A 15,998-nucleotide genomic window follows, 5' to 3' on the forward strand; every position below is an offset into this window, starting at 1 on the left:
AGATTCAGAGTACTTTACATGTGAATTATAAATATGTCCCCAAGGACAAAATAATGCTGAGAACCGAGGAGAAATTCATCCCCTTCAAAGGTGGTCAGTGTTCCCCAGAGCCCAAGATATAGTTCTACCTTCCTTCTACCTCCATTTCTCAATGCAGGAAAAAGAAGCTGTGGCACACCCTGGATGTCTGATGGCTTCTGAAAATATATCTTCATATAATTATTCAGAAAATCTAATTTTATTTTGGAGCTTCCATGTAGATAACTGAAGGAAGAAAGCATGCAAAGACACCATTTCCAAGAGCAGGGATCCAGACAAACAATATTAAAAGAAGGGTTACTTATCAGTACGTATAGTTCTTCAAGTGGATTGTCAGTATGGAACCATATGCTCTCTTCTTATGGTTGCTTGTGGATTTGGAAAGAACTTGAGACATTTAGATTTGCAGTATTTTCTATACCAGTGAGGACAGTTGGGAGAATGTTGGGATCCTTGAAAAAGAATGCTCACGATCCCAATGGTCGCTGTTTTCTAGAGGGTTCTGACTTAATGCCAGCAGCCTTTTTGCATGCCCAGGAATGGGGACCACTACAGACAATCTGTTCAAATTGGTTACTGATGAGTAACCCTTCTATGTATAACTACAGTATTTAAAATCCTCAAAATTTGTAGGTGATTAGCTCCCTCCAGATTAGTGATCTGCTTATCATACTGTATTATAAAAGCTGGGCCTCAGAGTCATCCTAAGTGACCAGAACTTAATTATGTCTTTGTTGGCTTTCTGCTTAATGAGCCTGGTACTAGGTCAAGCTTGAAACCTCTTTGAAGGGGACAAGCATTTAAAAAATTCAAAATGGTGGGCCTCTTGGTACATTAAGAATTCGCCATCATAGTTTTTACATTAAAGACTTGCCCACTTCTTATAGAAAGGAAATGTGCAGAAAGATGTGAATTGGAAGATATCTGTTACGCTTCTGATTTTTTTCTGTGCTGTTCTACATAATTTGTCAATGAACAGCAATAAGTCCTACAGAGTAGTAACAATAAGTCACTTGCCTCCTTTTATTATATAGTTTTTTTGGAGATCTATGGACCGTCACAACATTGATATTGACTTAAAAAATGACTTCTATTTATACAAGTCTATACATTGTGATGATAAGAGCATCTTGCCATTGGGTCTTTTGGCTGTGGTAGACTGTTTTCCCATTGTCTTCTGATATGTTTATCAGGTTCCTGACTAAGCGAGAACAGAAGCTGATGCAGCGGCGACAACATGCTGAAGAACTGCTGGAGTGGAAGCGCCGTCTAGATGCAGAGGAAGCAGAGATACGTCGGATGGAGAAACAAGCCTTAGCTGCTTGGGACAAAGAGAGACTCAAAACAAAAACAGCCAAGAAGGAACTGGGGGACCAGAGGGCTGAACCCAAAGGTAAAACCATGTCCTGCTCAAAGAGTGACCCAATGCAAATAATGACTGGGGCAAAACATAGCATATCATAAACTATTAGCCTCTGGTAAGCTCATATTTTTGTATTTTCTTCATGTGTGGTGGTGATTGTTCCTCTCTGGACACAGAATTGTGTTCTGTCCTCTGCTCTTTATTATCTTCTACCTCTTATCATTATCTTTAACCTTAGCTACCACTTTTACGCTGATATTCAACAGTATATCTTTAATGACTTTGTTCACCCTCACTTCTTGCATTGACCAAGTAAATGTGTTGCTTTGTTTCAACTTTCCAGCGCTAAATACCTCTGATAGAATTGCTTCTCTTACACAAGGCGAGCTTTCTTAAGTGCCACTCCATCTTCTCTTCAACTCAAAGCTTTTGGCCTCCAGTGGCCTTATCTTGGTGACATCTTTGACGCTGTACCCTTCTTTATATTCTACATGTTATATCTTGAAATACACCTGAAATCGCCTCTGCAACTTTATCCATGTGTCTCAGTGCCTCTGTTTGTCTCTGTTATTCTAATCCATACCTTTATCTTTTTGTGTTAACTGCTGCAACTCTATTGGCTCCATGGACCAGCTTTCCAAACTTCAGTATTTGTACAGTGCCACTGTCCACTGCCTGTCATCTCGTGTGTACAGAGACGCGTGGCCACATCATTCATATATTTCAGGATCCAGTTTAAATTTTATTTTTTCTTTTTAAAACACAAATACCATGGTCTTTCACCTAGCCTGCCTCACAGACATTCCCTCTTAAATCCCCTTTTCATTTCAGTGCTGTTCTCTTCTATCTCCCTACCAGCCATCTTACTATGATTTGTGCCATCAGAGGGAGCCTTCTCCTGCCTCACAATTTGTATTTCAGATCAGTGAAAAGCTGTTTATCTTCCCTGCCTTTGACTTTTATTTTCTCTTGCTATGTTATTAACTCTGCAACTATGCATGACTAAAGTATTTTTGGATGCAGTTTGTATGAAAGGTTCTTCTGTATGAAAAATAAACTTGCTTCGATGCAGCTCCCAAAATGAGTCTCATTCAGTCTTCCTATGGCAGTTCGTAGCTTCAGCATGAGGTATAGAGGGCAGGGAGTCTAAGTGAAGAAAATACTGGTATCTTCAAGGATTGTCCTAGAGGATCTTAATTTTCCTTTCTCCCCTCACCAAAATAAAGCACATCTTTTGAATCTATGAGGCAGTTCAGTGTTATGGTCAGTTTCACTCATCATTGCAAACTCCCACTTGAACCTCACACAGCTGTATGACAATTTAAAAAAGAATGGTGAAATATAAAGTTTTAGTGAACAAAAACTCCAATGTGTTGAATGTAAAAAGTAAATGTATTTGTATTCCCTCCACTAATTTTATCTACCTACCAGGGTTGGAGCACAGTCAGCCTGGAGAATGGACTAAGGTGATTCCTTTCCCCAGCCTCTGCCCCAATATTGAGTAATTTTCTAAGGCTTTTTTCAATAGTACGCTATATCCTATAAAAGTTAGAAAACAGGAATTTTATAACTCAGTCCTGATTTCCGGATTCTGTCTGCCATCTGCCAAGAGTTGATGAAATCATAACATCTAAAATAGTGCAAGAAATATTTTCCCACTGTTCCCCTGTTTTAGGTTTGTCCACAACTGTTTCAGGGGAAGCATAGAATTTTGAACTCAGGATTTGGTTTTCAACCAATCACAGCTAACCATGCAATTTTGTTGAGGGGTGAGGAATTATTTCCATAGGCAGATTCCATGCTCCAGCATTGATCTCTGGCAGTTGACTTCACTACCTCAGTGACTGCTGAGGGTTGTAATTGAATAGGGGAGCCTGTCTTTGGGGGATGTTGGAAGATGTTCAAGAACCACAGAGCTTGGAAAATGTTAATTTAGAATATGCTGAAATCCTTTGTTTTAGGCATCCAACAGCCACTACTAATATTTGGCATTTTGTTTTATTGAAATTCCTTAATTAAATATCTCCTTGTTAAACAATTCAGTACCATATAATGTGAAGTAACACTGTGCAATCAGAATGGTGTAAACTTGAAAGCTTGTCTTTCACCAACAGAAGCTAGTGCAAATAGTACCTCACCCTCTTTGTTTCTTTAATGTACAATCTGGCATTTAAACACAGCTTGTGACTGATTTTGTTTGATGAAATGCAGTAATCAAAACTACCTTAGATTCATGTAAATAGTGCAAGTTCTTGCTTGGCTGACTATACTGTGTGCTCTCTTTTACCTCCACTATCTCATTTCAGAAGCAGCCAGTGAAGAGGAGTCTCCAGTGCTTTCCTATACTCATGTAAACAGTGAAAGCTCTGTCCCAGAAGAATTAGGCAGTCCAGCTGGTGAACCTGTCCAATCAGAGCCTGTGGACCAAGGGAAGCCAGTAAGCCCAGATCATAGTACACTTACTGAAGAAATGGTTTACTCACAGGATCTAGAGTCTGCTACCTCACCAGGCAAGCTTGTGAGTGAACTTTATCCTTTACATTTACATGTTCCAGTACTAGTAAAGAACCATCAGAAGAGAAGTAGAAAATAAACTTTCTAGTAGCCATTTAAAGCTTTCTACACAGAGATTAAACTTTTTGTAGCTGTAATGCTATATCCGAGGGTGTCAATAAATATTGCGCACTCATACTTTCTTTAAAATCTTTAGGGGAAAAAAATTGTTTTGGAATGGGGTCAGTTAAGCATTTTTAACTTGTGTGCAGACTTGCAACAGATTTTGAATGTGCCAGTGGGGCTATGCAGCATAATCAGTAGAATGCTAGCCCAGAATACCAGTGTGACTTGGATGGATGATAGTTTGTCACGATTACATCAGGCACAGGAAGCTAATACTATGATTTTGATTTGAGTAATGCATTATGAAGTGTTTGTAGGTATTCCATAGCATCAGGAACACAGCTGTGCCTCACACATAGTCTTGCAGGTTACAACATATAATGCCAGCTTGCTAGATAATTCTGGCTTTCTACTCTGTTCCAAGTATTATGTCTACTTGGCTTTGTAAGTTGCATCATGGTAATTCTTGTTCTCTGGGCTTTATACCTGGATTAAGCTGTGAGGCTAAAGATGCTGTCAGCCACTGTCTGTGGAAACACGGCTCATCTCGACTTACATTGAGTTTTACAAACACCTTTTCCTCTGGGAAAGTCCATTTAGAATGTGCAGCTGAAGAGCTAGTGCAGTATAACATCTAATGTGCCAAAGATTGTATTCTGTCTCGGTAAAAGGGCTGTGACAAGTATACTGTTAGTGCCGTAAATAAATATCTGGAAGAGAATCTGCCCTTAAGAGAAGTTTTGCCTGGCTGAAAGTTGAGTCCGTGTTGTGGTGGTTGATGTAGGGTAATGCCTTGCACTTCCTCATATTGAGAGATGTCCTTTCAGTTTAGCAGGTATATTTGGCAGCAGTTTTTACAGAAGTGTGGTTGCATCAACAAATATTCTAATCTGAAGCATACAAGTTTTCTTGTATAGCAATAAACTAGACCATGTGAAACAGAATTACTGAGATCCAGCTCAAGATAAGTGTCAGCTTTTGCTACTTTAGGTAGTTTTTGTTCTGATGCATAACACACTGAGAAAGATAAAGCTTATGTTAATGTATCTGGATAGGTAGTTAGCTATTTGTTATTGCTAAAGATTTATGACTAGAGAATACTTTCCTTCCTTGTAATTAACGCCTGTTGACAGTGATCTCATGCTTTTAAATTGAGCTTCACAAGTAGTTACTTATTTTTTCTTTCGTCTTTGAACAGTCTCCTTCAAAAAGCAGTACATCTATCTCAAAGCAGGATTCCATCAAAGGAAGCCACAGAACTGGAGGACAGCTGCATTTACCTGTGAAATCCCATCAAGTATCCCACAGTTGGTCTGATGAGTCTTTATCCATGACACAGTCAGGTAAGATTGAAGATATCAAGAATACATTGTCTTGTGTTTAAATTCATTTCTCATACTCTGTGTTTTTGCAACCCAGTAAATTAACTCATAAATCTAATTAAGTAAACTGAAAATATTTGAAATTGCGGTGACTTCAGGATACTGTGGGAGGATTTTTATATTAAAGTTGATCACTTCAGTGTACAGCAATGAACAAAGTTTCCTAAATTGTGATGTAATTAACTGTTCTAGAAGCAATACAGAGCCTGAAAATCTGGTCTTAGAAGTTGGAGGAAACGATCTTTCAGATCCTTTGTTTTAAACCATATTGAGTTTTTATACTTAAACACGCACGCCCACTGATATGAATGAGATCTTAAACATGTTGCTTTTTTCATCAGTTCACTTTTAATGAAGCTGATGTTACTGACTTGGGGAACCTCTGTTCAGAATACTTTGACTTAGTTATTCACACCCAGGGACATTCTGCAGTTTGTGAGCATCAGAATGCCACCTTCATTGTAGGGAAGCTTGCACTGGGGTTGTATGTCTGTGCTTTATCTGCTCTGTAGGATGTAGTTTATCATCCTCTTAGTTGCTCTACCTGACAACCTTTACCAGTAAGGAATTGTTTTTAAAAAATGGAAAAGGAGAAAATTGAAGCAAAATTCCTCTGACAGCAAATGACTTGCATTAAAATTAATCCTGAATTTAGAATTTGCGTGTGCTTATATACAAACAGCAGAAAGTGTTGGCCACCTCCAATGCAAAAAAGTTAACACCTGGCATAGTATATTATAGGTGGAGCTGGTAATACCAATTTATTAAGGTTGCCTGATATTTCCATTATAAGGCCATGTGTTTGGTTGCTTGCAGTTTTGATAAACTTTAACCATTTGGGCTGCAATTTTCCATGCTGGATATCTGCTTCAGACTGAATTTTCTTAGAAAATTTCAGCCAAAATGGTTAGGGTGTTTCTGAAATCAAGGCTAGGGAAAAATACGTTGTTTTGCCCATATAGAAAAATTCTGGCACACTTTTTTGAGAAGCTGTAGAGCAAGGACTTTAGAGCAAGGACTTGAAATTTGACAGAGGGGTTGCCTTTGTGTTAAGAATATGCCTTTTTGCTTTCCCTATAGAAATCCACCCAAATTTGGCCAAGTTATAAGCCTTGGAAAAATCAGTACATACATGCTCAATAGAGACTTCCTAGAGTTTAGCACAGGGATCTCAAACTCAAATCATCACAGGGTCCACATGAGGAATAGTACATTGGCCCAAGGGCCGCATCACTGAAACTTTTCCATACGATACAAAAGTATAGTCAAAAATGGAAAAAAAAAATGAAGAGCAATATAGTATGCTATTAAAAGTCAATGTATTAACTTTTTTAAAACTCTAATGCCCTGCCCCCATTCCAATCTCTGCCCTGCCTCAACTCCGCCCCCTCCCTGCTCCTATTCCAATCCCTTCCCCAAATCCCGGCCCCGGCCCTGCCTCTTCTCCGCCTCCTCCCCTGAGCGCACCACGTTCCCACTCCTCCCCACTCCCTTCTGGAAAGTCCTAAGTGCCGCCAAACAGCTGTTTGGCAATAGGAAGCACTGGGAGGTAGGTGGAGGAGCAGGGACGTGGCGCGCGGGGGGAGAGGGGAGCTTGGCTGCTGGTGGAATCGGTGCCTATGGAAGGCCACAATGCGGCCCGCGGGCTGCGTGTTTGAGACCCTTGGTTTAGCAGCTAGGATCTCCAAAAGTTCTGAGGCAAGAGAACTGGGAGTGGCTGGGTAAAACAACTGCTATAAGGAGCTAGAAGGTTGGAGAGAGACACTAAGATAGGCCAAAGAGCCCAGGGAGGAAGACTGGGATTGAAAGCTAATGGGGATACAGAAGGAAGAAGAGAGACAGGGTGCGGGGGACTGGGACTTGGGAGTAAGGTGCTTGGGGGGGAGGACTGGGATGAAGAGTCCAGAAGAGATTCTGGGACTGACTGGGCATGGACACTGGGACTGGGAGGAGAAGCCTGAGGGCTGAAGACTGCGACTGGCTAAGTGAAGAGAATGGGACCGGGACAAGGTGCTGGGGGGAAAGAGATGAGACTGAGACAGGTTTGAAGGGACAGAAGAATCTGTGCCCACTAGATGTGCTACCTTCCAGAGCTTGAACTAGAACCCAAGATCCCTAAGTCTCACCTGTCTTCTGCTGTCAGTAATACCTGTGGAACCCACTGGCAAAGTGTCTCATTCCCTCTAGTGCTGGTCCATATAGAGGATGACAACCTACTGATGCTATCAGTTACGCTATTAGCTCAAAGGGAAGAGGTTTCTGTGGTGTATCTAACGGTTCCAGCCCTGCTGACGACTTATGAGAGTGGCAGTATGATGCCACATGATGGAATTTGCGATTTTTTCAGCTTGCCTTTTAAAAATCTAGGAGATTACACACAAAAAAGCTACACACAAGAACATTAAGGTTGCACAGTGAAGCAGTCAGAAGCTAGGAAAAGCCAGAATTAATGTTGCCTGTACACCCTTAATTTGTCTTCCTCATGTGTATGCATTATGATACAGTCTTTAATTACATGATCATGTTCTATTTTTCCACATGACCCTTGCATCCACAAGTGAACAGGATGGAAGGTGCTCATGTAATGAGCAGCTATTCAATATTTTATTTTATTTTCATTGTGCATTGTGTGGCCTTAAGCCTCATTTGCTGGACACTATTCAAACCCTGCTCTGAAGACAGAATTATTAATTCATTCATGGACTTTTCTGTAGTGCTTATCACATAGTATCAGAGTACTTCACAAACGCTGTCATTTTTACAACTTCCCTGTGTGAAGAGAAGGTGGTATTATCCTCATTTTACAGATGGGGAAGTGAGGCACAGACAGTAAGGTCAAAGGTGTCCACTAATTTTGGGTGCCCAGTTTGAGGCACCTAAGACCTGCTTTTCAGAGTACTTTTCATTACATAGCACTTTCTGTACTCAAAGCACAGCTCTCACTGACTTGAGTTGCAGCTCTGAGCACTCAACACTTCTGCAAATCAAACTCCAGGGTCTCACCTTAGGCACCCAGAAAATGAGGAACACCTAATTAGTGACCATGTGTGAGAGGTTTGGTGTAAGTGACCTGCCTGACATGAGACAGGAACTCTGGGAGAGGCAGGGATAGAATTCAGTTCTCTGGGCCAGCATTTGATTGCCTTTAACCATGAGATCATCCCTTCTTTTTCTGCAATCCCCTGCCTCATTCACTGCAGACCTTCCAACTTCTGCAACAAATGAAGCAGGGGTCCTCTACATATCTCCACAGCAGGTCCATCCTGTACACTGAATGAGGTGGGGGTCACATGGAAAAAATAGTGTGTAATCATGTAAGTTAAACATGTATCATAAAGAATAAGCAAAAAGGGACTAAACTGAGGTTGTATAGGCAACCTTAATTCTGACATTTCCTAGCTTTTCAGTGCTTGACTTTGCAACCTTAATAATCTTATAACAGCTTTTGTGTGCACTAGAAAATAACAGGACTTGTCAGGACAAGTGTTTTCCATTTTGATATAAAAATGAATACATAAAATAAACACATTCACACTGATTAATTTTTAATAGCATGCCACCTTCAGGGCACTGCAACATAATTAAAACATGCAATAACTTGATAAAATTATCTTAAAGTTGAAACAGAGAAAACCAAATAAACATATCAGTATGAATAGATTAAAAATAATGAATATGGGGGGCCAACAGTGATCATAATGAGCTCTTTTGAAATAAATAGTCTTTCAAGTATTAGGTATTTTAAAATATGATGGAGAGACTAAGACTGATGTCAGCTGGAGGAGGGATTTGGGGATGCATCACTGCATTCTAGTTGGTCTGCATTGTTGCCCTTTTTCCCACACCATATGTAAAATCATCTTGGTTCATTAAAAAGACACTGTTGAGTTAAAAATAGATATTGCAGATTTATTTGCGTGTGTAACTGATGCCTGAGATAAGTAAAGACTTTTTTAAAATTAATTTACTTCTCACCATTCACTGTTTGTTTCCACTTCTGCATTTTTTTGTCAGCTTGAACCATGAAAATAGAATAGTCAATTTCATGTTTGTTTATAATCTATTTCTGGTTCATATGTGCTATCGATACTTGAAAACACTTTAGAGGAAAGCTGTTCCTTTAAAAAAAAATGCATTAAAATTTTTCAATGTCATGGCAACAGATTCCTTTGTTAGGCTTTGTAGAAACTTGCTTTATACAAAACCTAAATTTGGGCCTTAATTAACATGATGTTAGTTTCACTTAATAGGAGGAATTAATTGTAATCAAGACACTTGCCGTAAAATAGGTACACTACCTCGGACTATGAGGAGAGATCACATTCTTCCTGTCACACACACACACATCTATTTTGTGCACTGCTTGTTTAAAAACACTTTCATAAATATTTAACTACAAAACTTTACTGAAAAAGGAATGCATCACATTTACTAGCTGCTGGTAGTGAAAGACCTTACTGCTACTTACTGTTGCTGCCTTTGGTGAAATGAGGCACTGGTTATCGAACTGAAGTGTAAATTGCTATTGGGCCATGAAGAACTAGCTGGTCACCTGGTGCTGCTGACTTTTCTTCTTAATTTCAGCTGGTTTTATAGTCATCTATGCTCTTCATTGCAGCAAATGGTCTGGATCCCTGTAAAAGGGCTAGAAGCTGCCTCTACTAGGGGCTGTTGCTACACAGAAGGAGGAGAGGAGATAGGAGCAGCCCTGAGGCTGAAGTTTTCAGCCACCAGGGAGAATTGCCAATGGGACTGTAAATTAGACTGAAAACTATTAGTAATATTTATTATTTGTATTTTGGTAGTGCCAGTCATCGACTAGGACCCCATTGTGCTAGGTGCTTTACAGACACAGAACAGACTCCTGCTCCAAAGAGCTTACAGCCTAAGGGCTTGTCTACACTTACAGCGCTGCTGTGGTGCAACTGCCCAGTGGAGCTGCATTGCTGTAGCGCTTAGAGAAGATGCTACCTATGCCGATGGGAGAGCATCTCCGGTTGACATAGCGCTGTCTACACCAGGAGTTAGGTCGGTATAACTACATCACTCTGGGGTGTGGAAAATCCACACACAGTTATACTGGCATAAGTAGATAGGGTAGACCAAGCCTAGGTATAAAACAAGACACAACAGGTAGATACAGACAGATAGGGATGCACAAGGAATCAATGAGACAATAAGACCATGCCTTTCTATGAGTTTACAGTCTTGACTGGGCCTTGGTCATTACAGAAATACAAAAACATTTATATTAATGGCGACGACTCTACTGTGGAGAACGGAATCAATCAGCTGAGCATGACTTCCAATAGAATAGAGGGAGAGGACCACCAGGAGGATTGGAAGACCAGACAGTAGGGAATCTTGGGGGAGGGGAAGAGGAACAGAATGGATGGTAATGAAATTGCAAAAGGAAACCATGTGATTTCCTTTTTAAAGGAAAAGGAAAATATTTGTTCAAGTGAGCAGTGGCTATATTCACCACAGGGATATTGTTGTTATGAAAGACATAATAGATGGTCTGCAAAATTGAGACTAGAAGCATAAGTGATCCATGCAGTTGTGAATGGAATATAAGGTGGTCCATGAGACACTCTCTAAAGATGTGGTTCTCTGTACGCGTAAGTGTGAGAACTCCAGAAATAAGTTGTCAAACAGGAGGGTTTAACAGTTAAAATTACTACCATGATCAAACTGCTTCTCTTTCTAACTGAACTTAACTAGTCATCCTTCAGTCCTAGTGAATTTGTTTAGTCCAGGAGATTTAAAACTTGGTGGTCTTACTGTACTCCATCTATAGTTTTGCAAGAGACCTAGTTTACTTCTGGACCGCACTATTACAAATTAAATACTCACCATTAAAATAATACCTCATGTACCATAAGTGTGTTTAAGGTGAATTTAAAAGCTTTTAAACAGAAATTTTAAAAATATGTACATTCTTAAACCATTAAAAAGTTTCACACTGGAAAACATAAGATTAAAATACTGTTTCCTCTGCAGCAGTTGATATCACAAGCAGTTAATGACAAATCCTTACGTCTTTATCCAGACAAGTGCTCATTGAATTGAATGAATGAGAACCGAGTAAAGGTTACTGGATGCTTGTGCTATGTGTGTCTGTGATGTCCTTAACAAAACACAGAAGCCTGAACTTACTTACTGCTAAGCAGGGAGAGGAGGCAATGACTTTCAGATACTTATTATATCTAAAATATATATTTGAAACACATTTCTCTCATCTATAAATTAACCATTTGCATTCTAGACACACAGCATAGTTCTGAATGTTGAGCTAATTTTCAATCCTGATATTCTTCTGTAGATCAGATTCAGTCCATTTTATGTCACCTTCATAGCATAAGGGTATATCTACACTTGGAGCTGGGGGTCTGAGTCCCATCTTCAGGAGACAAATTCACACTAGCTTTCATCAAGCTAGCACACTAAAACTAGAATGAAGCTGCAGCAACATGAGCTGCAGGACAGGCTAGTCATTCTGAATATGTGCCCCTGAAAAACCTTAGGCACATCCTTGGGGCAGCTAGCCTGTCCTGCCTTCTGTTAGTAGTGTGCTAGCTCAATGAAAGCTAGTGTGAGTTTGTCTCCTGAAGATGAGAATCACGTCCAGCCCCAAGTGCAGACATGCCCTAAGTTTGTCATTGAGTAGGCTAATATGCATTAGTTAAAGGGAGAAAATACCTATGTATTGGTTTTGTTTATTTAACAGTGCCTGCACTTTCAGCATCTCAGTTCTGTGTGGTCTAGACTATAGGTTAGACTATGGGACAGGGAATTAAGAGGCTTAAAATCTACTTCCTGTTCTGCCACTGACATGCTGACCTGGGGCAATTCACTTAACTGTCCTGTGCCTCAGTTTTTCTATCTGCAAATGGGCATAAAAATACCGATCTTTGTAAAGCGGTTTGGGATTCTCAGATTACATGTGCTATATGAGGGCAGAAAGGTGTTCATTCACTTTACACTTTTTACCTTTTGTATTTTTTAAAACTATTTTTAAATGTGTTTGCATATACCAGCTTGTATGGATTTTCTGAAATATACCTGCAGGATAAGCACAGAGCCCACCCAAGACATGCGTTTGTTTAATTGTGTGCCTTTTGTATCATAGAATTGCTGCTGTGTTTGAAAGTTATCTATCTTGGTTATTCAGAAGTGTCTCTAATGTCTTCTTTCAGTGTAGGAATCACAAAGTTAAGTGACTTTGGCTTTTTAAGGATGTACAAGATAACTAAGAACATAACCATTTTATACATCATGTCTTTGCCAAACTCAGTACGGTCTAGTGTAGCGTTTTTCTTCCTTACCATATGTGATGTGATATCGTTAAAATAAGAGATGCTTACTTAGGAAGTATTTATTTTGATGAGATGAGCATGTTAAAAATAAATTATTTTACTAATATTTTATGTGATGTAATTTAAATTCATTAACTGAAGATTCTGTGCTTTGGATAGCAATACTTGTAATGTGTGAGATTATTTGAGGGTTAAAACTAAAGCTATCTTTTTCAGAAACCACATCTGACCAGAGTGACATTGAAGGCCGGATCAGGGCCCTAAAGGATGAGCTACGGAAGAGGAAGTCTGTTGTTTATCAGCTGAAAAAGGAACAAAAGAAGAGGCAGAAGGAGAGGCTGAAAGCCCAGGAGGCTAGTTTGATCAAACAACTAGAGGTTAGGAACAGTTAGAAGGGCTAAGTAACAAGTCAAACTGCTAGCATAGTATGAATTGGTATATTACAGTCAGTTGTTGAAGAAATCCTTTCTCTTGGACTTATTGATGCACCTTGTTATGACAGCAGCACCACCATTCTGGTACTGGTTTAAATATTTCCAATAATTCTATAGTAGCCCATGTGGTACTGATATTATGGGCTATCCTCTTCAGGCTAATCCACCAGTAGAATGATGTAAGGGGGGTGGGTTTTGGGGTTTGGTTTTTTTTGTTTGTTTGTTTGTTTTTTGTAGTATATTGACTCAGACTTGACAGACACTGTTGGAGTCTATAATAATAAAATATTAAAACTCCAGCCACTCGCAGCTGAAGAGCTGTTACTTGTGCAAATAAGCTATTTGTCCATACGCACATGAAAACTTCTTGCTTTGAGAGCAGTCTTCTAAAAGGAAAGGATGCGCTTTATTCATTTGATAACTTCTGTTTGCTGATTGATTCTTCCAAGAAGTTGTGATTTGGAAAATTAACAATCTTAACTTTTTCACACTCAGTCTTATGATGAGTTCATAAAGAAGACTGAAGCAGAGCTGAGCCAAGACCTGGAAGCATCACCCACAGCTAAACCTCAGATTAAAACTCCATCTTCGTCTACTGAAAAACCTAAAATCAAGCCACCTCCACTCCATAGGTAACTTGGAACTCTCTTGGTAATTTAACATTACCTTGTTAGCATTTTTCTAGGTCAACTGTACAAATGCCTTTTCCAGAATGTGCTACAGTTGTAATATAAAGTAGTTGTGTGAAGATACTTCTGAATGAGCATGTAAGAAAAGTACAATGTGTGCAAGCTTCTCTGTTCCTCAAGAGAATAGATCTCTGTTATGTACTTGGAGAACTGTAATCTATCTGAAACTAAACAAAAACATGTATTAGAGTGTGTGTGTGAGAACACTCAATAGCATTTCGGGGGGAGAGGGAAAGTTGATGCTATCTCAGAAAGTGCAGCAATCATTGGTATAGGGGAAAATCACAGGGAGGAAACCTGAAGACCACAGCTCCCTAGGCCATTAGAGAATGGCAGTGCGTTGATGCCTTATGCTAGCCCAGTCAGCAAGCACATCGTCAAACAGACAAGCATTGTATAAAGTTCCCATGCACAGTGTCAGGGTATTCTATTCTTGTCCTATCTCATCCTGGTGTTCTAATCTAGGTTTTTCTGAGCAGCAGCAGCTCCTGGTTATATGGAATTGTGACAAATATTATGGATGGCTTTCTGAGCTGGACAGTTCTCTTCCTGGCCCCCTGTGCAGGTGCCTTCTGTCCCTCCCCCTGCCATAGAAACCATTCATACTTATAACTTAAACCTAGTTTACAATCCAGGGTTTCAGAGGTAAACAGTGCATTAGCCCACTACACCTCTTGGTGCATCTCCTTATGGTTCTGTTTCCCACCCCAAGAGATGGTGCTAAAAATCCCATTGGCCTCTCAGTAGTAGGTTTACATGCTCTCAACTGCAGAGGGTAATATTTCTTACTAAGCTAATCTTTATTAGAAAGAAACCCTCCCCAGAATGTATCGCATCCCATGCATACATACACACACCTTTACACGCATGGAGCACGGGTCACTTGCTGGAGGATTCTCTGCACCTTGAGGTCTTTAAACCATGATTTGAGGACTTCAAAAACTCAGACATAGGTTAGGGGTTTGTTACAGGAGTGGGTGGGTGAGATTCTGTGACCTGCATTGTGCAGGAGGTCAGACTAGATGATCATAATGGTCCCTTCTGACTTTAAAGTCTATGAGTCTATAATTAGTTTCTATAGTCATCTCACCTTTAATGCACTCTTGCATTGAGGTACAAGATTCTTTAATTATTGCTGTTTGCACTTACACTATGACTAGCAATTCCAGCATCTGGAACATTGGTGCTTCACTTTATTGACTTTTCAACCCTAGGGCTGAAGCAACCAAGAATTGGAAATCACTGACTGAGTCAGAGCGGTCCAGAGTATCTTTGGAATCCATTGCAGAGCATGTTGGTATGTAATTGGAAAATAAATGCTGCAGATGGAGGCATCCTTTCATAAATCTTGAAGAATTCTATTCACTGTGTTTTTAAAAATACCGATTCTTTCATAATCTCTAACTGTTTGCTGCAAGGTGAGAAGAGATTTAGAGAGAGAGTTGATTAAGTCAAAATTGAATGCATAGTACACACTTTTTCTTTATAGTTGTATTTTTTTTTTCACATTTACATTTGTTTTGATTCTAACATTAATCTTCTGAAGAACAAATTTCACTATTCCTCCCCTTAGATGTAAAGCATTTTATTCGGGTCTCTTCTTTTAAGAGACTTTAATAATAAACAGCCAAAACATAGTGGAAAGAAAATGGTAAATTTTAGAAGAATATTTTAACTAAGACAAAATTATAGCATCTTGGCTTTTTCTTCTTGCTCTATCACTTCAACTTAGGAGACAGCAGAAGCAAACAATGTGCTGAACCACAAATATTTGGTTCTATCCTTGCTGAGGCTTATGTGAAACATCAAAAGTATGACAACTGTTTTTCTTTTTGCCTTTTGTGTTTCCCAGCATCATATAATTTGAGAACACTGCCCTTGAAAAAGCCAAAAACAATTAAAGATTTTCTTCTTTTGTTCAGATATTTTTCAGTGGTTTACTATTAGTGTTTATCTCTTCACATACATTTATAACCTTGTTTACCTTTGTGACCTCCAGACAAATACTTGAGCTTTTACCTCCTATAACAAAGTCCCATTCCTCAATAATAAACTCTTCACAGAACAGCAGCAGAGGTAGGAGGTTAGAAAGAAAGCTATGGAGACATAATACATACGGAATACAGAGGATGCTGTTGTTATTTACAGGACAG

The 15,998-nt window shown here is 39.5% G+C and overlaps 1 protein-coding gene across 11 annotated transcripts in view; it reads left to right on the forward strand.

The window, feature by feature from the left end:
* The window catches only part of CEP350 (centrosomal protein 350), a 143,989-nt gene that overhangs the window by 110,235 nt on the left and 17,756 nt on the right, over positions 1-15,998 (forward strand). For 10 of the 11 annotated variants that reach the window (XM_039486128.1, XM_039486132.1, XM_039486133.1 and 7 more), the window contains 6 exons: positions 1,233-1,432; positions 3,709-3,920; positions 5,220-5,364; positions 12,939-13,099; positions 13,652-13,788; positions 15,060-15,142. In XM_039486128.1, the coding sequence (XP_039342062.1) occupies positions 1,233-1,432; positions 3,709-3,920; positions 5,220-5,364; positions 12,939-13,099; positions 13,652-13,788; positions 15,060-15,142 (938 nt within the window). The remainder of the gene's footprint in view (positions 1-1,232; positions 1,433-3,708; positions 3,921-5,219; positions 5,365-12,938; positions 13,100-13,651; positions 13,789-15,059; positions 15,143-15,998) is intronic. The other variant, XM_039486125.1, reaches the window with a different exon arrangement.

The sequence above is a fragment of the Mauremys reevesii genome, linkage group 8 (genome assembly GCF_016161935.1).
Source record: "Mauremys reevesii isolate NIE-2019 linkage group 8, ASM1616193v1, whole genome shotgun sequence".
In the NCBI taxonomy this organism is placed as follows: domain Eukaryota; kingdom Metazoa; phylum Chordata; order Testudines; family Geoemydidae; genus Mauremys; species Mauremys reevesii.